Here is a 27,939-nt window from a genome sequence, read left to right as displayed (position 1 = left end):
GAGCTTATTTCTGATACAAAAGTAGACAAAATAGAACAGAAATGGGTTTAACCTTTATTTCAAATATTCAAAACTTTAATTTAGACAATGTAGTAGCAGAACATCAATTTCCATTTTAGTAAAATTATATATATAAATTACAAAACCTGTTAGACTTAATTCTCAATACCAAAATATGAAACATTAATTATCTAAAGCATAACTAAACCAAATAGAGCAGTGAAGATTATAACAAAGAAATTTGGGTGTTTTAAAGACAAAATTCAGAGGAAAAGGCATGTGACAATATGACAAAAAATAAAGCACTCATTTAATAGAGAAGTCACCCTTCACAGTGTCTGGTTAAAGTGCATTTTTTGCCACTGTTCCCAGTGAGAGTTTTTAAGCTGGGCTGTTTATTACCGACTCTTTGGTCCTTGATCAGACATTTGACAAGTGATTAATCAGGCAGGTGGCCTCTGTGGAGCAACTGAAAGTTAATTTCCACACTTCTGTGTGCGGAGATTAATTGAAAGGATGTTCAGACGGGGTATCTGGCTTCGTCATGCTTTCAGGATGGCCTTTAGCCCTTGCTTTTGCAATGATTACATCCACCATGACAGATCCGCTGCTGTCTTCATCATGCATCAGTACACAGCGCACATCTGAGCAATGACAAAGAGCCAAGACATCAAACTCAGAAAATATTGCTTTTGGAAACACAACATCCTCCCTTGCCAGACCAAAATGGTTATCTGTGAGAAAGAACTGGGCCATTTGTTCACTATGAATGTGGCAACTCAGTTGCACGGCCACACTGGTGTACATCAATAGCTGCAACTCTCCAAGAGCGACTGTCGCTTGATCGATATTACAATGAATAAGATAAAGCAGATCAATGAGACTGTTCTGAAATCGACAGTAAAGCCTTAAGCCAGAGTCCAGCTGCATGTCAGGTACATAGACCTTACAGTCTAGAGACAACTCCATCAAGTTGTCATGCAGCAATTGGCACTGATGAAGCCTGCTGTCCCCAGAACAGACAGCATTTAGTATGGCCCAGCACAGCTCTTTGGTTTGCTTCTGGTTGTGGGTATAAACACCCAGGAGTCTTTCCTCTGTATTGCCTATTAAACGTAAACTTTGGCCAGCAAAGCCTATCAGTACATCCCTCAACTGCAACAAAGGGAGATGATGGAACAAGACCAGAGCCCCAGAGTTGGCAGTCAGTGTGTAGAGATCTGTTTTTGTCACAATCAAGAGGCCAGGCTGGGGATCAGGTTGGCTACATTTGGCTATGTTCAACCAATGAAGTGCTACGATCCTCTGGGAGGAAGGCACTGAACAAGAGACCGACTGTACAACACCCATCAGATCTCCCAATGGCAGAGTCTGTAGCTTCAGAAGTGGATTAGGAAATTTTATCAATGTCTGAATGCAAACGTGAACAGTTTCTGCCTGATCTACATCTTCAGTTGCTTGGATAACATCCATCTTGCAACCATTGCTGTAAGACAAAGGGCTTCTTTGTTTTGGCATCAAAGGCTCTGAAATGACTTCATCTTGTTTTATTTGAAAATTATTCCCATCTTGCTTTTCTGGTGACTGCAAATCTCTCTTGCAGAAATCCCTAGACACTTCCAGCACATCACCTACCAATTGTTTTGTCACGCTTTGTCTTGGTGTCAAGGTTGAAAGTTGTGTGTTGTTGGAATTATTGAAGTCCTGAATCATAAGAGCCGTCTCTTTGGGCTGAAGGGGATGAGATGTATTCATTTGGATGTGCCGTATGAGGGGCAGAGCTTTCACAACAGAGAAAATGGGACTCTTACTGATAAGCAAAAAAGCAATGAAGATATGGCTGTCCTTCACTATAGACAGAACATGGCTAGACAAGCAGGGGCCAACAGGTTGTAATTTTACAGTTGTCAGCTGGTGCAAAAGTGCAGGAGACCTCCAAAGTAGACTGTGTGCATTGCGGACAATACAGGATACTTTGCTAAACAAAGAGCCCAGCCCTAATTTTCTAACTGGGTTTTCTGCAACTCGTTTGATCTCCTCCAAAATTCCCGTTTCCTCCATCTCACCACAACTGTGCTGGTCCTGGAAAGCAACATCTTTGAGTGGACAGCAGGCCACCTGCTTGCTAAATGGTTTTCTGTTGAACTGAGAATAAGCACTGGTCTGTGGGAGGACTGAAAAGGAGCCACTTCCTCCACTACTCTGCAGGTGGGACATGCTGCCTAATGAGTTCCCACCAGAGCTGGGTCTCCCCTTATAGCAGTCTGCGTCGACACCTTGGATCTCATTAGCATTCCCTTCTGGCGTCATGCCACATCCATCACCAGGGCCCAGGACACATGTCTGTTGGAGGCTGCCATCCCCTGATGAAACTTTCTCTGTCTCACAACTTGCAACACCGGCTCCACTCCGAGACGTCCTCTGCGGGCTCCCAGACACGAGCCCTGGCCCTGATTTATGACACGAGTCCCTCTCCTGCTCCTGGACATCCCAGATGCTTCCTTGACCCTGAAGTGCATCTCTGCCCGACTGGAAAACTGTTCGAGGGACAGGGTCTCTTTCAGGACTGGCCTAGTTTATGTAGTGAGGGTAGAGAAGAGAAATTAAAAGGAAATTAAACTCTCAAAGATACCAAAAACAAAAACCCTGATTTATGTAAATGATTACAAATTTCTGGCCCTGCTGAGAAGGAACCAATTTAATTCAGTTCACTTTGGAAGCCAACTTTTATTTATGCATTCAATTACATTTGGATGCACAAAGACAAAATGAGGGGAAATGAAGTGAGGAATTACACGGTACATTTATAAAAACAGAAACACTTGTGTGCACTCACTGCACTGTGCCTTCACAAGGCAATTTCCTTTAAAGCCCTACAGGAACATGTAGAAGGGTCTGAATATGTGCATAACAAGCAAAGGGAGAAAGTGCTTCATGGCTCATAAATCTGTATTGGACCTCGGTGGAGATGGGCAAGCCTTTGAAACTCAGTTCTGCCAAGACAAATGAAACTAAAACACCAGTAATGGAGATTCACTTTTAGAGCCAATTCTTATACCTTTAATAACTAGGCATTGGCAGTACAAGATCCTCAATGTACAATGAATGAGTAAACCATTTACTTTTACTCATTTGACTGAAATCAAATTTTCTGGTTATTTTCTATAGCCATTATAATTAAAGTTTTGTTGTGGTTTCTACGGTCTCAGTTGATCAGTACAATTTTGCTAGTCTGCCCTTTATAAATGGACTGAACGTGTATAGCGCTTTTCCAGTCATTTTGACCACTCTCAAAGTGCTTTACACTAGAGTCATATTCACCCATTTGCACACAAACGCGCACGCATTTATACACAGATCGGTAGGCAATTTATATAGGCCAACACAAGTAGACAAAACTTATATTAGGCTGGCTAGGCTGATTTAACCATCTAAATATCTAGTAACTGAAATTAATTCATCAGTAGTCTACTCTAAGGACCATTGCTGAAGGTTGTGAATTCAAGTCATTACTGTTGGGCCAAATTAGCTTTCTAAAAAAATTCAGTTCAACATTAAAAAGAAATTAACAGCTGTATTTTAAAAATGTCAAAAAAGGTCTGATATTCACCCCATTAAGCATAAGGGGACACAACACAAATTAGGTTATACTGCATGAATGTCTAATATAATTTATCATGGGGTTTTTATTACGAAAGATAAAATTGCACACAAACAGCTCACTCAATCAAATATGAACAAGTGTATAGAAAATGCACTTGCAGAACTAATTATGAATCTCTGCAAATTTTTGCGGTTTTAAACGGTGACTTTTTCATACCTCGCTATAACCTGAAACTGGTAACCAGGCCACAACTAGTCACTACTTATTTCATGACAAGTCTCTAAACAAACATCTTCACTTAAAAATAAAAAGAGTGGATTTTCAGGTCAATTTAAAATTTACTAGTTTTGAAAACCATTTAAAACTTTGCTATACTTTGATAAGTCCATTCCTTACATTAACTTTACCTAGAGTAAAGTTTAATGCTCAAGAAAAAAAAAATACATACTGTAATTTGGATGTCTGTCGGCGTAGATCTAAGACAAATTCTCAGGTCTTTGGACTTGCTTTCGAGACCCAGCACATCCATCTGACTGCAGTCAAGATACAAATGAGAGGAACACATTTTACATCCTTTCATAGTACTAAAAACTGTATTCTGATGAGATGAGAGCATTATACTTCTGAAGTCCCATTATTATGTTGCTACAGTTTTTGTTTAAGCAAATTTAATTATTTGATGTGGTGTTGACACCAGAGACCCAGAACAGTTGGCAAAAGAAAGCACCAATAACCCTCATCAACACCACACACACAAAAAAATATTAGATTTGAAAAGCAAACACCCCAAATGACTGGATGAGATTAGAGACACTCTACTAGCTATGAAATTAAATAGAATCTGTGCATGATGATTTGAGGATTTACATACAATGTGCAAAACTCCAGAGGGAGGGGGCAGGAACCAAGTATATAGCCCAGAATGATTTTTGACAGTAAACCACAGCTTTAGCAGGGCTTTGTGCGTGTATCAGCAGATTGCCAAAGTGTGAAAGCAGCAGAAGTAAAGCATTGGCAGCATCAACAAGAGGGACACAGTTCACGTTCTAGTAACGATTAAAGGATTTTTGCAAATCCTAAGGATCAGCTCGGAGGATGTCCTGTACGCATCGATGCTCGTCATCTCACAGAAAAAGGAAGTGGTGTTTTTTTGTTTTTGTTTAAATGTCCAAATTATGAGGATTGGATGCAAAGGTTTGCAGTGTTGTCCTTCAGGTCCAACAGTGCAACAACTACTCATTCCCGGACAGCATCACAGAACATTTTTTCCCAGCTGGCTTCACTTATCTGGATGCTACAGTTGCATCTGGTTAAGCAGATACTCCTCTCAACTTTATCAGAAGCTCCCTTTCAAAATTCAGTGGGGTTGAAAATGTTAATGTATCTATAGTGAATGCCTCTCTGTCTCATTTAATACATTTCCATAATAGCTGATTCAGGAAGATGAGCTTATAGCCAACCGAAAAAAGGTGAAGGTGAATGTAAAGCTTTAATGTCAACAGTACAAGTCAAACCTGAATCACATCATTAGCAGGACTCTGAATGAGCTCTTCACATACAATCTGTCTTTTGATTCAGGTTTGTCCATGGGACAGATAAAAAAAAAAAAAATAAAAAAATAAAAAAAAATCGCAGACCCTAGAGTTTAAAACTCCTATTGTAAACATTCCTGAACATATTGTGAAATCTCCAAGAGTCTACTGGAAGATTTCTCCATAAATCTGGCAAGTAAGCCGTTTCTTCTAGTCTAAAAACTAATCTGTTGAAACACTTTAAATTGGACAAAAGTTTTTTCCCTCCTCCTACCAAGCAACCCACCGGTATAACTAGTTGATTTAAATAATTTTTTTGCGATAAATGTAACTTCTCCCAAGCATGTAGACAATTTAAATTTGGGTCATTTGCAACATTTGGTCCAATATTGGGTATTCGCCAACAGGATGTCAATGCCTGTCTGGCAATTTTACCAATTCATTACAAAAGCAAAACCATTACTTTACTAAACAGAATTTTGCTATAAAATGACAAAAAAATTAAATTATATGAATTAAAAATGAATATTTTTTTGTAAAGCTGCTTAAGGTGTTTGAGATTTTTGACCAAATACCTGAGGTTTTGATTACGTCCGGCACCCCTAAAAGCTTAAGGCGTGCAAGTCTGTGCTGAATTTCTGCTTACCAAAGTAAACCACATCTGGATATTCACTTAAAGTGAAACATCACTATTGGTTCACAGCAGGCTGGACTTTAACAGAGTTACCTTCTTAATCTTAACTTTCAACTCAGGGATATCAGCAATTCAAGTGATGTGGTCAATACTCGTCAGGCTGCTTTTGTTGCAAAGGAGCACTTTCCTTGAGCATCTGCGGGTCAGTTCATTGATATCTCGTGTCGCTCCCAGAGTGCAACACATCCACAGCCAGCGTTTGAATTCAAATTTGCTCTTACTGCTGAGGGTCATTTCCAAGATTATTGAGATCAATTCTGCCCTTGCTGCAAGGGAGTTTATGCCAAGTGAGGCAAGAAGTGGAACAAGAATAGAATATATATCTGAGCTCCCGGCTCATCTTGAGAGCCTAAGTAGATGTTGGAGGCTAGAGAAGGAAAAGTAAATAAGTGCAATAGTTTAAAATTGAATGTTGCATCCTCAGTACAAACTGACACCACCACTGGAAAACTCCTGTCTTTAAGATTATATCATATTTTTCAAACTGAAAAGCTGAGCTAAAAGTGCTGATGCTGAGCTGTTAAACATCCTCAATCTGCTTCAAATGGGTTGACTTCCTTCATCAATATAAATGGTTTTCACACTCATTGAAATTTTTCCCCAGACATTACCATCAACACATTGGGATTTGATACGAGACTTGCACAAAGTACAGCCTAATTGTGAAACTGGAGGAACAACAGGTTCAACACATTACAATTTAATGTAAAAAAAATTATTGGTTTTCAGCTACCTTTCCTCCGACGCCCTGAAATAAAATGAGGGGCTTTCAATCACTAGAATTGCAATGCCAGTAGATTCTTGCAGCTGTAACAGCACGGAAAGGTGGTTCTATAAAGTAATTACTCTTCGGTATAAACAGAAATGCATCGAGATTTCTCCTTCCCACCTCACTTCAATAACATGCAGCACTTTGTGCTGGTCCAATGTATAAAATCCAAATAAAATGCAATAATAAAAGCAGTTCAAGAGGTACGAATACATTTGGATGGCACTGCAACAGCCTTGAAGTAACCATGTGCAAATTAACCATTTCACATCAAAATGAAAGAGCAGTAGATCTCAGAGCTGCAGGTGTCAAAGTGAAAGCTATATTAATCACACCAGCAGAGGTTAACTTTTTTGGAGGGTTGCTGCAGTGTGAAGAAAATTACACATCAAACTTCCCCACATGCTGTAAAACATCAGGGCGAGCAGATCAAGAGAGACAAGGGGAGGTGTCTCAAATTGCTCACTACCTCGGGCAGTGGTGAATCACTGACGGGAGAATTGGATTGTGGACACTAATTCAGCGAACACTGAGACAGTGACAGATCAATGAACTGTCACACAATGCCAAGGCCGTGGCAGGGCATAAAGATGTCACAGAATGCCTCAGACTTGTGTCTGGTATAGTGTGTAGAAATAACAGTCAACTAAAACGCTGTCCCTTGAGCTTTTGTAAAAACTGTCAAAAACACATTTTATCAGTCTGGAAGCTCAATTATTCTGATATTTTTCAAGCTAAGAACTAATTATGTACAAAGATGACCTTTTACAGCAAAAAAAAATAAATAAATATATATATATACACACACACCAAATTCGCATCTCCGGGTATTTGAACTTTGACACGCCATTTCACAACTGCCATGGTGTGACAAATTAATCACACATTAAAAAGGTTTGGGTCACATTTTTACAGCGCTTTTATCTGTCTCAGTCATTTTATTTTTGATTTATTATTTTATCATCAAGCATATAAACGGGAGATGCAAGAACAAACAAACCTTTAATCATCAACTACAATCCAAGGTGATCAAAAGATTTAAAGTGCTGAATGTCATTGTTGCCACCATAAAACTAGAGCAGTGAAGTTTGTCAATTTGTTCTGGGTCTAAGATGCCATTAAGAGTCAGACAAAATGCGACGATAACACACTTAATGTAATGACAATAAAAATTCATGAAAATCTGCAAACAGAATGACTGCTTTTAAAGGAACAAGTCCTTGAAAGCTTTCCTCAGTCAACTATTGTTACCACAAAGTAAATCCAAGAAAGACCACTTCTTTCAAAGCATATCCAAATCAACAATTTCACATCAACAACTTCAATAATTCCAAAGGAAATGAACAAATGGGTTGCCACCACTGCAGAGCTTGCTTGAAGATGGTAGCAGGTTTACAAGAGATTTCTTAAGTCATTGTAGGACAGAGGTCTTAGAATGCATGTCTGGTGTAAAGGAGGACAGAAAACCACATCTGTCCTAGAAAAGCATAAAAAACTAAATTACTTTCTGCACAAAGTACAAGAATTGGACAACAGAGGCCTGAGATTTTTTCTCAAGACACCACTCAGAAAAAAAAATGAGTGGGGTCAAGTGGGGTCCCAAACGGTCCCCACTCGACCATTTCAGACACCTGGAGAAGACGGGATGAACCAATATCCAGCATCCAGGATGATTTGCATTAGTCTTGAAATATTAAGATCTAAACTGTAAATAAGTATGCTTGATAAACTTCAGGCACTTCTTCTGGTTTTACAAACGATTTGATATTTCACTTTAATTTACTACGCAAATTAAATTAAAGCTCAAGTTGAAGAAAAAAATGTCTTAAAACTTGTGGTCTCTGCTATAAACGATGACTTGACAGAAGTAATTTCACCTTCAAAGCTGCAGTACGAAACATTTATAAACGTTTTTATTCAACTTATCCATTCTTCTCCTTGCTCTCTGCAATGGAGCCTGCTACGAAAGCAAAGGCTAGTTAGCATGCCCACCAATGAAAACCATGCTAATTTATGATCCGATTTTGGGTTTCTGCCAATGAATCAATCAATCCCAACCTTACCGAGCAATCCTAGAGAGTTAGCAGCTTATGTTAAAAAAAAATGGCTCAGATCAGACTGTTCCGACCATCCAAAGTCCTCTCCAGACAGAGGATTTGTTTCAGCTCTTGCCAAGTAGTTTTTTTTTTGTTTTGTTTTTTTTTAAGTACTGCTCCTTTACAGAACAGTTTACATGGTGAGCCTCACCAGCAGCAACCCATAAATCTGTTCTATCTACAAAAAGTTCAGAGTAAAATTGTTAAATACTTTATTAATGGTGAAGAAAGGAATATCTCAAAGGCATTTTGGTAGGTCAGTTGTTGGTTAACTATTTTACTGAAGGTCCTGCCAACTACTAGCGAGATTTTATAATAGTCAAAAGTATAAATACTGTATCTTGGGACCTTCTCAGAGATTTGAATGAAGAGGTGATTCTGGAAAGGTCACATTTGGCTGTTCACTTACAAAAAAAAGAAAAACAGAAGAAAGATTGGAACTTGGTTGATTCCCACTCAGCATGAAGCGCTGAACAAATACTTTTTGCATGCTCCCTCTTACAATAATAATGCCTTGATTTATGGCTTTGATTTGATCCACATACCTGATGAATAGTGCTCTGTGAGTAGGTATTATGCAGACTGAGGAGGAAAGAGTGAGGAGAGTTTTACAAGATGCCAGAATACTTCATGTCTTACCCAGAGTTTTGCAGCTTCACTTCGGATAGATTCTCTGCAGATTTGGACAAGTCAGTCAAAGCCTGGGAAGAGGAAGACAGCAGCCCGCTCTGCAGATAAAAGAGGGAGAAACAACTAGAATAAAAACCTGTCTCGGAGTTTGAAATGACTGACAACTGTCTATGGTGGATTTAAATTATACAATGCCTTGCTTTTGGTATATACTGTATATTATCAGTATTCCTGACAGTTTCACAGAAGAATGTAACTGAAATAACGAACATTTTGAAAAATGTCAAAAAATGTAGTTTAAGCCCCTCTACACGTGTTAATATAAAATCTTTTTTTGGTCTTGTGCCTTTCCCGTATTTAGACAGCAACAAGTTTAGAGTTGGTCAAAATGCAGAAAAACCTTTGGTTATGAAAAACATTACTGAAATATGACAGCTTGGGTGTTTAAGATAATCTTAAAGAGTAATTATAGAACTCTTGCAGATATCCCATTTAGAGCAAATTTTAAATACCAACAACTGGAACCACGAAAAGCAAAATAAAGATCCTACTAGCACAATCATGCCTGTGTATTCACTGCTCATACCCTTCCCCTCGCTCTGCTACAGCTGGTAGGGTAGTGGAGGCAAAGGGCTTAAATTTTTTTCTTCAAATCATTCGTTTCATACCATCATGACAGGAAATTTTAATTTTTTATTTTATTTTTTTAAGTAATATACTATAGCTTTTAGCACTTGAAAGCTACTGCAATGTACAAAGGTATATGTATAAAAAAATGCATAAATTCAATATTTTGTGTCAATCATTTTAGGAGCAATAGGAATATAATTACCGTTTTGTATGAAAGCAGTTATATTATGCTATATGCCTTTGCTTTTAAATCATTGCATCAATACAGTGAAACTGTTGCCTTTTTACTCTAAGCCATTATACTCTGCAAACCTCATATCGACCCACGCTTTGTAGCGATTCATTTCAAGCAATTTCTTTTTCCTTTCTTACAAAGTCAAACTCCTCTGTTTTGTGGAAATGAACGCTGAGAAATAAATACTTTCAAGGTTTCTTAAAAATGTACTGTTCTGTGTTAGATAAAAAGCTGGAGGTGAGGAAACTATATTAAACCGTTTAATTCTGCTGCACCAATTCAATCCTACAACACCTCTATATAAACAACTGAAAACCAGATACAACAAGGAGGAGCAAAAACAGCTTTTGAGTCTTCTGCCCCTGGGTCTTTTTATAGAAAACATCTGTGCTTTTTTATAACATGCAAAATTGGTTCCACAATAGTGTGATTTTGCAATTGCGATGTTAAACAGTGATGATTAAAACAAATCACTACAAGAAAATAAGATGACAAAGCTATACTGATGACACTGTAGCTCAGAGTTTACAGTGTCAACAATATTCACTGCAGGTTGCAGGCTTCCAGCTTTTAGTCATGGCAATAGAGCACAGGATGCCGACTTGCTTTGTAGAAATTATTAGACAATGCAGCAATGTTTCTGGACGTTTTGGGTACTGACTGTACCTGCTGTTTCTCTTTCAGTTGTGAAGCTTTAGCTGGGTGGTTAAACCGCAGTATGGGTCCTCCTCCTAGCTGTATAATTGCACCTGAAGGGAACCAAATAAGTAAAGCGTGAAAAGTCAGAAGGAATGATAGTCGAAAAGCAGCAGGAATCCCTCACAGCACAGACTTACAATCTTAAAGCTTGTAATTCATTATAAATGCAGCTCTAAATGCTGAAATAAGCATCGCTAATATGATTTTCCTAAATTGGAGAAAAGGAGTTCCATCTCTAGTATCTATAATGCATAGAAACAGCAGGGATGCGGCCCAGGGGAAGCATGGAAAGCTTTCCATGACTGATACAGTAACTTATCTACACACCAAACTTTGAGAACTTGCTTGACATTTGTTGAGTTTTTCCTTGAGTGAATTCACTGCTGAAGAAAATGAATCAGTTGTCATGAGGAACATAATCCCTCCAATGTGATTGACAGTGGCCTTGACCAGGAGGATCAGTTGTCAGAGGAAATGGTCCAAGGAAGCTTCCAAGTCTTGTAAAGCTGAAAAATTTCGGTGATATAGGGGTTTATATATCAGACCTGGATTCATACAACCGTATCCACAGATTTTCGCTAGCCTTTTCTCTTCCTCCTCCACAGCAAATACTCATCCTGCAACTACTAATGACTTCTGACGAGTGACAAAGCACCAGAGAACAACCTGTGATAGATTCTACTTGCTGTTGGACTGAAAATTACTATCATTTGTGCAAAAAAAGAATAAAGCTTCAGATGCAGCCGTTTGACAGGAATACTGGATAAATTGAAAACCTTACAAAAATAACGACTACTATAGACAGGCTGCACTCTGGCTGGTTCTGTGTGCAGCTTTTATCTCTTGAAAACCAAAGCAATATGGATGAGGAGTCAGAAAGTACTTCAAGCTCCCAGGCTCAACAAACAGGGGCCGCTCAGGAGGACAGAGTTTCAACTAGACTCTCTTCTATCCTTTGAAAGGTTAATGCTCTGGCCCACTTCAAAACCTGTTGCCCCTATCAACTCCATCTGCCAATTAAACTGAGGGCTTCAAGCTTTGTCTAGAGCTTTGTCCAGGGCCCCTCGCCCTTAAAAATGTTTAGTAAGAGAAATGGCATCTGCCCTGTGAAGAGCAGCGTTCACAATCCACTCATGCCTTAAGTGCGTTTCCATGGGGAAGCCAGCAACAAAAGTGGATTTCATTTGCAGATGAGATCCAGTGATGTCATTTCACCTCACTCAAAATGGATAAAAGGGTTATCGACTTCAACAAGCCAAATAATTGTGAATCTAGGAGAGAAATCATTATTATAGTCATGTCTTGCACCATCCTTTCCCCATATTTATGCAAGAATATCAGGAGGAAAATTAGATTTAGCTGAAATGCTTACCCTGAGTCAGCTGGCAGGGATGTGTAACCGCAGAGCCGTTAACTGAACACAGTGCGCCATCCTGAGGGAAGAGTGTAACGATCCCCGCACAGTTCTCAAGCAGACAATGTTCACGGGGGAGTTCAGGTCCAGAAAGCACTAGAAGACAGTTTAGAAAGCTTTGATACCCCAGCAGCAGAAGATGTGACATGAAGATTTAAGTGTAGTGACTTTTCCTCACCAGTTTCCTGACAACATGAGGCTTCATTTTGAATCCAGGTTTTGCCCTCCTATGGTGAAGGGGAAAAAAATTAAAGCCTACGTTTCCAAAAGCACATAGAATAAAGGGTGCATATTGTTTTTAGTGCCATAAAACCTAATATCCTTAAAAAGTAGAACAAATCCAATTTGGCTCTTTCAAATACAGCAATTCTGAAACTTTTCAAACAAAAGCCTATGGAGTCATGCCTCAAACAGAAAGATGCCGTTGCTGCTTTTTTCCCCTCTAGGTGACCAATGTGTTATGTTGTGCATAAAGTCACTTAACAGGAAGTTTTGACTTCTTGCTTGTCTATCCAATTTATGGTTTACATATTTATCCACTCCAACACAAAAAATATGACCATCATAAGCTACAAGCCTGAACTCAGTTTATATAAAAGAAAAATCATGAAACAATTTGAGAACATAAATTAATCCATGTACTTTCAAATAATACAGGAGGATTCCTGTTGTGAGGCAGTCTTCACTGAGGCCTATCAGATGAGGTAACTGGCAGTCCAAGATGACCCTACTCCCCTCCTTTCTCAGAGCAACACTTTCTTCCTGTGGGAACACACCCAAAGAAAAACAAATTCATTTAGGAGCCTTTAGCTGAATGATGCACAATAAAAATGCTGACAGACATTTAAAGGCAGCTAGCAGAAAACAGAATTCTTTATGACAGCTCTTGGATGCCTGAAGGCCACAAAGAATATCATGGTTCCAGCCATGTGTCACCATGAAACAGCAGAGAGGCCAACGGCAAAAGAGACAACATAAATCATTCAGATTATGGTGGCGAAAGTCAAACTGTAATTTGTGTTCAGTGAGTGAGACCGACGCATTTCCACCGACTGTTCTCACACACCATGCACCATTGCCTTTATTGGTATATTGAAGTTGACTTACTTTTAAAACCATGGTATTTTAATAACATGCAAACTACAGCAAACTTTAGATTCATTAGTTATGCAGTGAAGAGCGTCATATTGAAGGTCAAAGTGAATAGAATTTATGTTCTAGTAAGTGAGACGGAAAGCCAAATATATTTTAAATGATCCCACTTTCAATGCCAAATGAGGCATGTTTACCTGTGCAGCATCCATCACCCAAAGTATTTCAAATGGTTGTACTGGTATATAAAAAAATAAATTTACAATTCAGCCTGAAAGTATTCAACTCCCTCAGGCAGATTTTGTCTTTCAATTTCAACAAACAGTGTTTTGGAGTGGTCCAGCCAGAATCCTGACTTACATTTGATAGAAAAATCCATACAAGGAGGCAAAGAATAGAGAGATGGCAAAGAGCCCTTCCAATTCCAAAGACTTTGGGCTCTTCACTAAAGATCAAACTACCAATGGAAACATGCAAAACAAGTATAATTATAGGAAAAGTTTGATTACTGGATTGCCAACATAGCTTAATTGGTGAGATGCTGCAATACTAGAATCAAAGATGGAGGGAAGGCAGAATTTAAAGTATGCCAAGAATAGAGCCTTGAGGGACATGTAATGTTAGTTCAACTACATTTGTAATTGTACAAAAATATACAAAATGGGAGACTTAAAATCATTTACAAGTGTAAATCAAAAATAAATAAAAAGGAAATGGATTTTTTTTTTTTTTTACAAACACCCATTGCTGTAACAAAAAAAAAAGAAAAAAGAAAGGAATAAAAAGCCCAGCAGAAAGTTACAAGTACAACCATTAGTCATATTAATTAAATAAAAGTTGTAATTATATTAGCTTTTTCCAGATAAATCCACTGTCATTTGAGCCTACTGTGCATTCTGGAATCTGATTTGGTACAAGAGTACATTAGTTTAAACAAAATTTGAGACTTGACATGGATTTAAAAGAGAGTAGACATCATTGAACAAATTTTATGCAAAATTCAGTCTTATTGTTGGGCTTTTATTTGTACCTTCATGGCAGAAATGTATTCTAAAGCCTGTAAATTGAACATTAGACATTCAAAATGTTACAAATACAAAGTATTTGTAACATACAGGGTACAAATACAGTGCATTATAAGCCTGACAGGCCGCGAGGCTTAACATTGCTTAAGATTTAAGATTTTTTTTTTTTTATGTTTGCATTTTTTAATACTTTATAGTTGGTGTTCAGATAATCTTCCAATAACGCATAATCATCAAGTGATATTTTAAAATTTCCTGTCAACTTTAAACATTTAACTCAAAAACATGGTGGGCAACCACCGGGCTTAGCAAGTTTTCTGGGGGAAGCATTGAAATATTTGAAAATTCTCATCAATTTTGTAGCAAAGCAACTTGAAAATTAGTTGAAATAGACCCATATTTGCTTGAAATCCCTTCTAAACTTGTATTTGATGGTGTTACATTCCCACACCAGACAGAAGTGATGGCATAGACTGATTTAATCCCTGAAAGTCTTTTGTAAAGAACTGGAAAGCCATATTTAAAACGACTGATCTGCTTCTTAGACCATTTCACTCCCTCTAGCAATGGTTGCTGTGGAAATCTGATGGCATGAGTCACAAAGGATGTGGTTGAGAAAAGACGGCATTAATTTTCAAATCATGTTTAAATACATTTGTAATAATCAAAAGACCAAATGGGCTCCACACTGAAACATTTTTGATTGCTAATTTGGAATTAAGACAAAAATACATAACCCAGAGGTGACCTGCAGGTTCAAACAATATAAACCATGAGAAGTCTCCAAGCAAGTGTTTAGGCACTGATAACCTTTACACAAAATATGTGCTGCTGCTGTTCAATAATCGAAAGTCTTGCAATGTGCTGCTACCAGACGTATCCCTCCGTTAAGCTGATGGAGTAATGCCTCGCATCAATATGGATTTTAAAGAGGCACTTCAACAGCAGAAAAATCTCATGGTGAATACAGAAAATATGCTTTGCATAAACTGATCGCCCCTGCTTTTAACCCTTCCACCAGCTCTGTTATATAGATTGGACTGTAAAGAGAGAGACGTGTCCACCACTAGCACCTCATTCATTGGCAGTTGCAAGATGGGAGAAATCCTTTTTTCTAATGAAGAGGGAAAGGCATCGACCAGAGCCCCCTGTACTTAATTAAAAGGGATTTTTCACCGACTTCATTAGAGGTGAGGAGCAGCCAGGCAGTTTAATGCAGTATGTCACTTTCCTTTAGACCCTAGCAACAGATGAGATCTACTTATATTCATTCCCAAATGCTATAAAAGTTTACCCAATATAGCAAACACAGTATTATCAAAAACAGGCAAAAAAAAATGTTTGCTTTCAGACTGAAGCAGCTGGTGAGCATACTGTAATTAAATGTGGCCTAGACCAGCAGCCAAGCTCAGGAAGTGCTTAGGCTTCCATTAAAAGCCATCATTTTGTAGTTGGCTAGAATTTTAATTAATTTCTTTTTTAACCTTTTGGAGCTGCAGCATGCATTTCAAAACGGCACTGCACTAAGCTGGCTAAATCTCCCGACTATCAACTTTGTCAAGTAGAACAATCTGCCAAGAGAACAGAATAATAAAGAATTCAGAACAATGGAAACACCTTCATGCTTAAATTGCTGTGTCACATTAAATGGTAAATTTCCCTAAACGAATTGCATTAATATCCCAGATTGCTTGTCTTTAAAGAAGTTAAAACAGCTTCTACATAAAGGGGAGAGCAATTACGTGACCAGCTTTCAAAGTGACTCGGCCTTTTGCTTGGAGTGATTGATTATATACTTCTGTTAAAGAACTGTCACCTTGTTAACAGCCATTCCTTTTTCATGCTTCTTTTCATTAGTTTGTTACATGCAAGAGCAGAATTTTAACCAGAAACCCATTTGATAGTAAAATAAACTGTCGTCAAATTAGCCTGAAAATTCATTCCAGCCACCAGAATGCAATTAAACTTGGACAAAATCTAGGAGCACATTTCTGGGATTATTTTGGTTGGCCCAAATCTTTCTGCTGCACGGCCAACATTATTGGCACAAATCATTTTGTACTTGTAAATTCAGTTTAGCAAACTACCTTTTACAAAGCACTGAGATTTTAGCAGCTGGAGAATAGATTACACTTCAGTTTTATACAATCTGTAAGCTGATCAGATAAAACAAAATTTAAGATATAAAGCTAGCCATTACATGTACCTTTTGAATTACAAGTGGGAATTTTGGCAGCCTGTAAAACTCCAAACTGCATAATCAAAAGATTCATTTTAAGCAAGTTAAACATTTTTGTATCTCCCAATTAATGGGAAGATGGGCAGAAGAGTTCAACATGTAGATTTTCCATCTGATCATTTTTCAGATCCTTCATTTCCTCAATATTGCAGTTTCGTGTATAATGTTATAGTTGTCAGTATACATGGATAGTATCAAATGAAATTCTAACAGTTTCAATATTAAAACTGTTCAATAATTTAAAGAATGACTGAAATGCAAAGTTTTGTTGAACTTTGAGGTCCAGCAAAATTATATTGCAAGTGCTTGCAGTGCTTCATATGTTTTATAGGTAACCAATTCTCTTTGATCTAATTAAAAGAGCTGATTCAATTTTTGGCTAGACTAACCTCCCATAAAGAGGAAACACTAGTCTTTATAAAATGTGAGAATATGCAAAGGTTATAAAATGCTATAAAGACCATGACGTAAATTTGCTGACTATGTGGTTCAAACTGACAAACCAGAGCAAGGCTCAGAGCATGCACAGTTTAAGTCGTGCTGATTATAGCATGTTTTGAAAATGCAACGAACATCAGGATCAAAGAAAGGTTTTGGTTCATTTATCTCACAGAAATGGAGAATCCTCCCACACTGCGTCGCAAGGGGACCTGAAAGTATCGCTTGGAGAACTGGATGCAACTCCACTCAACATAAAACTGCCTCAGTGTAGGAATGTGTATCTCTATATTACAAATATATAAGCCTGCAGTAGAACATGATTTCACTTTATCCTGTTCCTTTTTTATTCTCCCAATCTGTTACTGCCTCTGACTTGTAAGAGGCTGCTCTGAAATCTCTCATATTAATTACTTTCTCTTTGCCACATGCCCTGTAACCAATCTTTGGAAGCTAGCACTGCATAACTTTGCATTCTAAATCTGCTTTGAATATAGAATCTAAAACCCAGTTTACAACGCTCTCGGTCAACTTTTCTTGTGCAAGTGCTCAGAAATTTTCATTTTGCTTTTGCCAAGAGTATCACCTGAATTAAACACGAAATAGCTAGAAACTAGGATGTACATGTCATATGGAGAACATAAACTTTGCATAAGATAAGACAAACATGCAGGCTGGACTGGAATATTTTAAAACGTATCAAAGGCCATCTTTGAGTTTAGACAAGAGCTCCAGGTAAAGGTATATAAAAAGCCTCAAAAAAATTTTTTTTAACCACAGTACAGTCCATTTTAGCTAAGAGGATGCTACTTTGAGTTCTAACCTTGTAAAATGTTGCTGAAAACCAAGAGAACTTTGGCTTTTTTTATACTTTTTTTTAACACAATCCCTCTAGATTGTCCAGAGTCCTGGTCCTCATTTATGCTCTTCTCTTCAGCACCCCCTGTAAATTTTTAGCAGGATTTGCACCTTGTTTCCACTGAGCGGTGTGGTATGGATTGCAATGTTTAGGTATGTCATTTTGTGTTTACACTGTAAAATCGGACCATACAACCAACCTTTACTGCACCATACCTGGATCCCCTTCAGTTATACATCCACAGGACAATGGTACGAGAAGAGTTGAGCTACTGGCACCAACCAGTTCGGGGGAAACAACAAGTGACTTGCTAGTGAATCAAGTTTGTCACACTATTATGAAGTAACATTTGGGAACCCTGTCTGCCCAGAGAGACCAATTGGCAGTGGAAAAACTCTAAATACATCAGATCACAAAAATAGAAAACTGAACCGACGCATGCTGCTCTGTGGAAGCAAGAGGATTCTTTTAGTGGCTAAAAGTTTGTGTTGCCCTGGGCTTAAGCTTTGGATCCAATGCTGCAAAACACAAGTCACAGGTTGTGACCTAAAATGCCATGCACTCTAAAGACCCCTGGACTTTTGGAAGAAAGGGGCACAGAGCATCACAGATCCGCCAGCATCTCGTATCCAAAATTAAGATTAGAAACAAAATGCTTTTCCATACATTTACGTTTTTCACACCAAAAACATCTGGAGATCTTTTTACTAAAAAACTTGATCCAATTCTCAGACCAAAACAATTCAAATAAAAGTCCCAGTAAAGTTTGACAAACACCACGTCTATTAAGACACCTACTCCAGACCTGCTTTCTTCCCAAGGAATGCCATAAAACAGTGGTACTTTTACTCATGGCTAACGTAGAGTAAAAAAATATCAGCCAATGTCCACATAACACTTAAAAGTAGTCATTTTAATAGCACGTTTTAAGCTTGTATGCATCTCTGTAGAAGGATTCTACGTCAGCAATGCCATTTATTCATTTCCTCCTTGGCAGAATGCAAATCCACCTGAAGACAAATGTCAAATCCATAAAGTCATTCATTAAACACTTAGAGATCCTGCAACATCAGTGGGCTCACCAGTCATCAGCACAGTGGCATTTTCGCCTGGATGTTAAATTGAATCATGTATAATAAAAGATGCAGATACATGAATGGATAGATTCAAATACAACACATCTGTCAAGCTCTGAGTCGAAATGGACCAGCCTTCCCTCTGAGCAAAAAGAAACTGCAAGATCACGCAAAGACATTTACAGAGCTTTAATTTATATGCAAGACATTCAGTGACCAAAGTGCCATGTGTCAATATTCAAGATCTCTTAATTAGGTGCAGTGACAGCAGCTAATGAGTCCAGGCCTGTCAAGCTACTAAAAGTCACCTGCTAATTATCCAACATCCACGTGCAGACCTTGGCACACAAAATATTCCCCTTTCAACCCTCAAAAGTGATCCTAAAAAGTAGCAGGGCTCTAAAATCTGTTGCTGAACACTTTTCAAAGACAATTTCAACTTTAGCTACAGGACTTTCACAATAGTTTGAAATCTGATAAAGAATTTACAGTGAAGCATGTATGATGGAAAATCCCTCTACATTTTTCACAGAGTTACTGGCACACTTCATTCGATAAATAATTCAAGAGGCAACACGGCTGAATACAGCAAGTTCCAAAAAGTGACATTTGGTGTTAGTTCAAGAGTTGGGCACAAATTTAGCTGAAGAAAGGGGAAGTTCAGTGTAAACTCAGGGCTGGCAGCAGTGGCTCTGTTGAAACCTTGTGCTGTTTTGAGGACGATACCATTCTGTCCCTGCCTCAAGAAAAGACATGCAGTTTGCTTAAAAATCTTCATACAAGCTTCCCAAACACACCATCTCCAACAACTGACTCAAAAAGTTTGCTTTTGGATGCCGTTTAAATCCAGATCGTTAGAAAATCAGGCTGGATGCTCAGCTGACCCCTCTATAAAGGAAGATATTCACAAGGCTCACAGTGACACCAGCTGGCAGGAGCTGGTTACTACAAGCATCAATATTAAAGCAGAAAGAGGGATCTGAGGCATCATTTATGCATTTCAGATCCTTCCCGAACAGCTGAGGGAAGCAGAGTAGAGCCGTTTCCAGAACCAAAATACAAATCTTTAACTTGGCATGACAAAATTCAAAATATTTCACCCATTTTATATGTATCCTTGTTTTCAAAATGTTTTAACTTTCTTTTAATTTCTAATTAGTCATTTTATTAATCTAGTTAGTTTGGATACAAGATGGATATGATTCTATGCTTTATTTTTATGGATGTTATTTTTTTCTGCTGTTAAAATGAGCTGCACCGTTGTATCAGCAGTCCCCTGTAGGTCTGAGGATGGCTCAAGAATGCAAAAGTCTAAGAACATTCATACAAAACATACAGAGATGCTTACACAATATTTTGTGTACGTTTTGTTTCAATTTTTTAAAAAAAAAAAGTAATGCAATTTTTCTTCTGTTCTTTATTTTGGAGCATTTCATCCTGGTCTTACATTTGAATGCCTGTTCTTTGACATCTTTTGTAACATTTGACTTAAAGAGACCCTCTTCTCTGTTAAATTCCATCCAAATTTAATCAAGGCAAGGTCAAAATTGCACCTTATAAATATTGCAACCAAATGGACAAATTTAAAACAAGAATCAAGTAATCTTTGTACCTCCAGAATGCTCTGAGCACCCCTCCACTTAGTGATCCACTGTTTGGCAAGTGTTTTGACCTGATGGAAAAAGCAAAAATAATCTGCATGATATCTAAAAAGAAATCTTGAGTGCGTCTCTAATATTTGACTCACCTTCTCTTGATTGTATTGCAACTTCTCCTTTTGCTTCACAGAAGTAGCCCAATGCACATCAAAAACCTGCAAAGTTGGAGGAAATCAAAAGAATCAGCACACTTTTGGCATTTTGGATGGCGTTTTGTATTCCTGACAGATTGCAGAACCTGAGCGGCTTCAGCTAGAAGTGATCGAAGCCTAGTGACCTCTGCCTTCAGCTCTCTGACCACCTTGGTGCTGCCGTCTTCATTCACTGTTGGGGTGTTAATTATGTTTTTAGCCCGCCTGGCGAAGCGCAGAGTAGTTAAGGTCTCCTCGTAGTTTACATCAGCAGGAGAAATGGCTGCCAAGAGAGGTCACCATGTAAGAATGCCGATTAGTCAGATTAAAGGTGGTAAATAAAGATTACTGCATTTCCAATAAGATTTTTTTTTTTTTAAAAAAGGATAAAAATAAATACAGGGGAAATGTCTTCATAACACATACTTGCTATAATTGTAGTTCTGGTGTTTCCACCAAGACTGTCTTTCAGTAGCCATGTCAGCACAGAGTTTCTGTAAGGAATGAAGATCTGCTTCTTTTTTGCTGACTGTCCACTCACTGCAAGGTCAGCTACAGGTCAAATTGGAGGAAAAAAAATTATACAAAGACGCAAAGGCAAGAAAAGTTTCATCTTTTAGCTCTAGAGATCAATTTTAGGAACCAAAAGGTCGTTAGCAATTAATTTTTCTATTGACCAGTCTGGTCAAAGTTTTGTTCTGCTTTTGGTCATTTACAATAAAAATAAAATACCATCACTGCTTTTCAATTGTATCCATAACATTAAAACCATCTACAATTTGTCATGCTACAACCACAAACTTCAATGTTTTTCACAGAAGATTGTGTGACAACCACCATGTAGCACATAAATAAAATAAGTCTGGCATTTTTATTCACCCTTCTTCATTCCTACACCCCTAAACTCAATTGCACAGTCATCATCAAATCATCTGTAAATAATCTTGTCAGTAAAAATTCAGTTCTCTGAAGGCCAGACAAGAGAAAGTTGTGGAGATGTTTAGAGGGTTACATTAACTCATGTAAAGCACTTTGAATTGTCTTGTTGCTGAAAATGTGCTATATAAATACAATTACCTTATATTATAAAACAAAAGAACAGCAAAGAATTGCATGCTTTGTAGTTGTAATAAGTGCTAAAATACTTAACTTTGTTCAAAATGAACCAATAATAATAATGTATTGCTAACCAGCACAAGATAAAGCTAATTTATTAGTCAAGCTGAATTTACCGAGAGCTGAGATCACACTGTTCAAGGTGATCAGGGATTTGTTGATGTTTGCACTTTCCTTCAACCTGGTGCCCACAGCCTGCGTGCCATCAGCTCTCTCACTGCCAGCCAGGTCCACCAGTTGGATCTTACTGTGCCTCTCATGGGGCAACTCGCCATCAAACCATCCCTGAAAAATGAGGATCAAAGAGCATTTCATACAGCTATGCATACACTTTAAACTGAACAAAAATATTGCTTTAGAATTTTAGGGAAAAAAAGTAAAGATGTAATAAGTGTTTAATAAGCAGTGATATGGGTTGAAGTATGACTTTAAACAGTTTTCAAATAAATGTTTCTAGAAATCATGGCCCTTGCTCACATGTCACACCTGGGTAAAGATGATGGTGAAGATTGTGTGTGAACGGCTGCTGAAGTCATTCATGCCGGTGCTGGCGATGGTGCGGGTGGCATTCCCAAGCGTGATGAGGCTCTCCACGTTACTCTGACTGAGCACCACATGCTTTGATAGATCTACACAGGTATTAGAGAGATGGAAATTCTGAATGACATTTGAGACACCATCAATAAGACTCAGAATAACAATAAAATTGTGCATTACTCTCAACATAAGGTCCATCCGTAGGGTGTTCTCTCACTTTCAAGGCCCCACCTTCTGAGTATGGCAGCCTCTTCTTTAGGAGGTCCTGTACACGCTCATTGTAAATCTCAAGATAACTGGTGAGGGAAAAAAAGAAAAAAACATAACACTCCTCCCACCTTACCCTTTTCTGTTATCCATGCAGCTGTGGAGCTGAGCATTCCCAAGGACATTCCTCGATAACACCTTTATCAGACTTCTCAGGGAAGGCTGAGCAACATGGTTTCATGGCCCTGTGATGTCACTCACAAAGACATGAGTGAAGGCCCTGCCTTCACTCATGTCTTTGTTTTGTCTGAATGTTGCCATTTGCCCTAATGTGTCCTTTCCTCTTTATTTTATTAGAAACTGCGGAGTACTCACTTTTACCCCAGAAAAGGAATTAGAACAAACTTGGAATCCAGAGACTCTAGCTAGTTTAGTCACTCTTTAGCTTATATTTTAGAAACTGTAGAGTACTCACTATTTAGATGCAGAGAGACTCCTATTATTGCAACCCAGAAAAAGAATTAAAACAAACATAGAATCCAGAAAAACAGGAACATTTATTTGTTTATTACTTAGAAACTGTGGAGTACTCATTACTTTTACAAATTTAGAGCACACTTAGAAAGTCCAGAGGATGCTTATACTTACCTAGCATCCCAGAGGTCCACACTTATTTAGCAACCCAGAACAGGGATTAGAATTTGGAACCCAGAAAAACTACTTCTTAAATTCCTATTCTTCCAAACCAGAAAATGAATTAGACCAGAGGATACTTACTTAAACTCATCTACCAACCCCAAATATGAGTATCTAGTTTATTTACTTTGGATCAACATTAGCTTTTTCTTCTTTTGGTCTTTCCTTTGGTTTGTTATTTTGTTTGCATTTCCCTTTAATTCCTGTAAAGCACTTTGTAATGCCTTGCTGCTGAAAATGTGCTATATAAATAAAATTACATTTACAAGACAAAGGAAATGGCGATTCTTTGTGTACAACAGAATGAAGCAATGATCAGCATGAAAATCTCCCACCAGATGAGTTTACATATTTTTACAAACCAGGAAAAGAAATTAGCTCAAGCTACACTCAAGTTAAAAGTGTAAAATTATCACCCTCTCTTTGCTGATTTTACATCTTTTCACAGGCTAAATATTTAACCACCATCCAATGCAGCACAGGATGAATTAAACATTATAAATTTAGACCGTTTGTATTTGAGTCCACTGCAATCATTTCAGTCTAAATGGATTCTCAACATGCAGACCCCTGGAGAGTCCTTGTTCCAAACATTCTTGGCATGTTAATTGCTAAGAAGCTGTTATTCATTTCCCCCCTTTACATCCAGTTTTAATCAGTTCATTCATATAATAGGCCTTATCCAATAAACCATGATTATTTAATATTTTCTGGGCTCTTATCAAGTTCTGTCATTGCTCAGTAAAAATGCCTAGTTATCGATTTTCTGCTTCCTTCAAGATGAGAAACAAGTGGGGAGTCTCTTCCCTACACGCAAAATATTTAAGGATTTTAAATAAATTTTGTTCCAAGATCAGGTTACAAATCAATTCTAGTTTGTAAACTGTTGTGGTAAGAAGTTTAAAGGTCAGGTTCATTTTTGTTTTTTTATTTTTGCAGTGAAGTTATACAACTTTATTTTTAAGTAAGAATCCAGGCTTTTTCTCCATTACATACAAGGTCAACATGCATAGACATCAATATTTGGTTAAAGGTTAGTCACCTCCAGCTCTTTCGTAACCATCATACGACTTATGGGATAATTCTAGTTAGATATTTGACTGCTTTCATTGCCAGAAGCTCATTTAATTTGTTTTCTGCCACAGAACTTACTTTTAGGTGAACTAGATAGTTTTTAATTTGGTTGAAGTCAAATAACTGATTTAACATTTACAGAACAAACTGTCCTTTAGGGGCAGACCGACAGAAGTGCTAAAAAATTGTATTGCAAATTTCAGTCAAAATAAATCATTTACCTGCAAATCAGACTACAATGAGCCCTTCCCTGCAAATCACTCTGAGGATTTACCAATTGGGTAACATTCCACAAAACATGACGTTTAATGGAACATTACTCCAAATTGTTCACCATTCAGATTTCTTCAATGAAATATATTTTTTAAAGTGTTTTAAAAAATATTTCATAAAGCTAAAGGTATTTTAGCTTTCTATGTTACCGTTAGCCTGTGTTTGCAGAGAAGCCAATCCAGGAGCTCCACTCATTTTCCTTGCTGCTGATTGGCTGTACCCCCGACAGCAGAGATGAGACTGTGGATATTAGCTTTTGTGGTAGTGCCAAGACAGTTTCTACTTTATGTATTAATAACTCATCGGCATGTTGGCAAATTTTTCAAAGCCCTGGTCATTGCAAATTCATTTAATTCAGGTGTGTTGAAAGAGTGATGCATCCAAAAATTGAAGGACAGTGGCACTCAAAGACTGAAGTAGCATGTTGCATGATTATTTTATCCAGGGAAAAACTTTAAATAAATTAAAGACAAAATTAATGATGTTCATAACTCATATGTCGACATCTGCCTGGAACTGTAAGCAGCAGTGTCCACGAAGACTCGTTGCATTTAACAAGAAGTTCAACTGTATAGATGCTTACCTGACCTCCATATGAAATGACATGCCATTGCTCCCGCTTCTGTTGGATATCTCCAAGAACAATCCCTCGCAGATCCGTGGGATTAAACCTTTATCCACCTTTAATTGAGAAAATGTTGACAGAATCAAAACACCAATTTTAATCTCACATTAAAATTAGCTACATCTTGATCCTATGACATAATCCAAATGTTTACACTTTGCTGCAACCACAACTCAGCACATGCAAAGACTGCTGAACAACACAATCACCGCATCTGATATGGAGTCATTGATGCATAAAAGCAATTTCAGTCTGAGCTGCTTGCCCTCTTGTTTTTAATTACAAAGTAACAGACAGTAGGCATCAAGAGCCATATATAATTATCTGACGTTGACAGCAACTCTGCTGATGACCTTGCACGAGTCCCTTCAGCAGGCGAGTCGAATCCTCCATCATAATGCAAGAATCTCATTGTGGTAAAAGGAATGGAGGTTTTACTACACTCATCACATTTTCTGATTAGTGCAAAGTGAGAAGTCAGTATAATGAGGCTGCAGACTGTCAGTTTGGCAGGCAAGAGGTCAATGCATGCAAACCCAGCTGCGTTAAGCTGCTGTATTTAAGGATGCATTTTCCTGGCCTCCTGTGTGACTAAGAATTGTAGGTATAAACTAGTGCTAAATCAATTCACTTTTATTGGAAGTTGGTGCCAACACAACCAGCTGTGATATCTGAATGAACAGATGACAATTATCTTTCAGCAAGCAGTGCTTTTAACTCTTCAGAGTACTTTTTTTGTGAAGTGCCTTGAACATGTTGTGAATTGGCCCTATAAATTGGACTGAAATCAAATGAGGGACTTTATGTGAGAGCAACAAAGTAGTGCATAGCTCTGGGAAACTTTTACACAGTATTCATTTTCTCTTTTTTTTCTTACAAGTAAAAGTTTGAAACGTTCATAATGCACTAGCATTTAAGCTTCTTTATTGCAAATTCTCTAAATTAAATCCAGAGCAATGCATTGCTTTCAAAACGTAATAAATGTTACTTGTGTTTAATTTGATCTCGGTATAAGAACTGGTGTTCTGTGAACACTTCAGACGTTGGTTAGACCACTTTAGTGAACAAACCGCATCATGGAACGACTGACGGTTCAAGGATAACATTGTGGACAAATTAGGGATAGGCTACAAAACAATAACTCCAGCTTAAACGCATCAGTGTAAAACACTAAAACTGTCACAGAAAAGAAAAATAAAAAAATGGTACAACTATAAATCTATCAAGAGATGGCCACTTACCAAAACTGAAAAGCTGAACAAAGAGAATTAAGGAGCAAAGCTTTTATTAGCAACTCTGAATGAGCTGCAGCGTTTCACAGTTATGGTGAAAACTCATGACAACTAACAGTCACCAGCTAAATAATCTTTATGGACAGAAGCCATTTTCTGTTTAAAAAAAAGTTCCAACACTATCTCATTGTGAAACATGGTGGTGGCAACATCATGCTGTAGGGAAAAGGAAGCTGGCTGGAGTAGATTGACAGATGAATGCATTCAAATAAGGAGAGATCCTGCAAGAAAACAAGTTTGAGGCTGTTTTTTCTGACAAAGCTAAAGCCAATTTATGAAAAACTTACAAAAATAACACTAGATGTGCAAAGATGGCAGACAGATGGTGATAAATTTGCAACAGTAATTGCAAAGAAAAGTGGTCAACTCTTTGTTTTTTACTCTCAATATAAATAAGAGTAAAAAAAAACGCATATTTAAAGAACCAAGACTAAAACTATACTTTTGTTCCCTTCCAGTTCACATTAATGCGCTGTCTGGTGTCGACCCAATACAAACTTCCAATCTACAAAAAAATAATAAAAAATATAAATTTAAGGTTTTAATGTGACAGAATATGAGAGTTAAAAAAGGATCTAAATATTTTTAGAAATTATTCTTACTTTATTTCCCATCATGGTGTAAGATTTCCCTGAGCCCGTTTGGCCATATGCAAACACACAAGCATTGTAACCGTCAAATGCTGCTTTCAAAACGTCTGACCCCAAGTCCTTGAAAATCTGAGAGAGATGAAAAGTTTATTTAAAATAAATAAATAAATAAATATTTCACTTCTGTACAACGCAAAATAATAACTTTAATAATAAAATTCACCTTCTCCTGCGATGAAAATGTGGGACTGTCTGCATCGACTGAGTCAAAGCAGTAGTCGTATGAAAACATTTTCCCTCTGTCCTTCAGTTTCTCCCCTCGAACAGCTGAAGGCTGGAATGTAAAGTGAATAGTCCACTTTAGGTAATAACTTAATTAAACCCATTCTAAGCCTCGCTCATTTTTTTTAATAACGTACCTTATGAATAGATGTTGTGTTCCCCCTCATGTGAATTATCACCTTCGAAGATAACCGCTTTTCTCTGTCGAAAATAAATGGGAGTTATGTGACGTTCAATTTTAAAAAGTTAAGATAAAAATAAAAGAAGAAATTCCATTGGACCCACCTTTTATTCAAAGGACGGACTCGGACCGCTACTCTCACCGAAGACATTATCAACCAAACAAATCCCTCGTCTTCCTTTCTTCTTTGGTAAAACGTTTGTCTTTCCTAATTATTCACACCTGGGCTTTCTTTATTCCCCCAT

General features: G+C 37.7%; 1 protein-coding gene across 4 annotated transcripts; it reads right to left on the bottom strand.

Annotated features, from left to right (window-relative positions):
* Positions 1-33: 33 nt before the first annotated feature.
* Positions 34-27,931, bottom strand: kif16bb (kinesin family member 16Bb). 4 transcript variants are annotated; one of them, XM_007546304.2, is made up of 19 exons: positions 27,799-27,931; positions 27,651-27,714; positions 27,455-27,565; positions 27,244-27,360; positions 25,308-25,405; positions 22,655-22,770; positions 22,424-22,566; positions 22,054-22,222; positions 21,248-21,373; positions 20,929-21,104; positions 20,780-20,845; positions 20,645-20,704; positions 12,946-13,065; positions 12,482-12,530; positions 12,262-12,399; positions 10,857-10,939; positions 9,335-9,423; positions 4,053-4,137; positions 34-2,571 (listed from the first exon to the last, which is right to left on the bottom strand). In XM_007546304.2, the coding sequence occupies exons 1-19, from the start codon at positions 27,843-27,845 to the stop codon at positions 505-507; spliced, it is 3,924 nt and encodes a 1,307-aa protein (XP_007546366.1). In that variant the 5' UTR covers positions 27,846-27,931; the 3' UTR covers positions 34-504. The 4 variants fall into 4 exon arrangements, with proteins under 4 accessions (XP_007546366.1, XP_007546368.1, XP_007546369.1 ...); XM_007546306.2 differs by having other exon boundaries at positions 530-644; positions 27,799-27,930; XM_007546307.2 differs by lacking the exon at positions 4,053-4,137 and having other exon boundaries at positions 530-644; positions 27,799-27,930.
* Positions 27,932-27,939: the final 8 nt, after the last annotated feature.

Source organism: Poecilia formosa, unplaced genomic scaffold, assembly GCF_000485575.1.
Source record: "Poecilia formosa unplaced genomic scaffold, Poecilia_formosa-5.1.2 Scaffold15, whole genome shotgun sequence".
Lineage (NCBI taxonomy): Eukaryota > Metazoa > Chordata > Actinopteri > Cyprinodontiformes > Poeciliidae > Poecilia > Poecilia formosa.
Note: the sequence above shows the minus strand (reverse complement) of the source record. Positions and strands in the feature narration are given on the sequence as shown.

Coding starts and splice junctions, on each gene's coding strand:
- kif16bb (XM_007546304.2), bottom strand. CDS start 27,845: ATGTCTTCGGTGAGAGTAGCGGTCCGAGTCCGTCCTTTGAATAAAAG. Junction 22,567..22,654: donor GGATGGACCTTATGTTGAGA/GTAATGCACAAT, acceptor ATACCTGTGTAG/ATCTATCAAAGCATGTGGTG. Junction 12,400..12,481: donor CTCATGTTGTCAGGAAACTG/GTGAGGAAAAGT, acceptor ACTGTCTTCTAG/TGCTTTCTGGACCTGAACTC.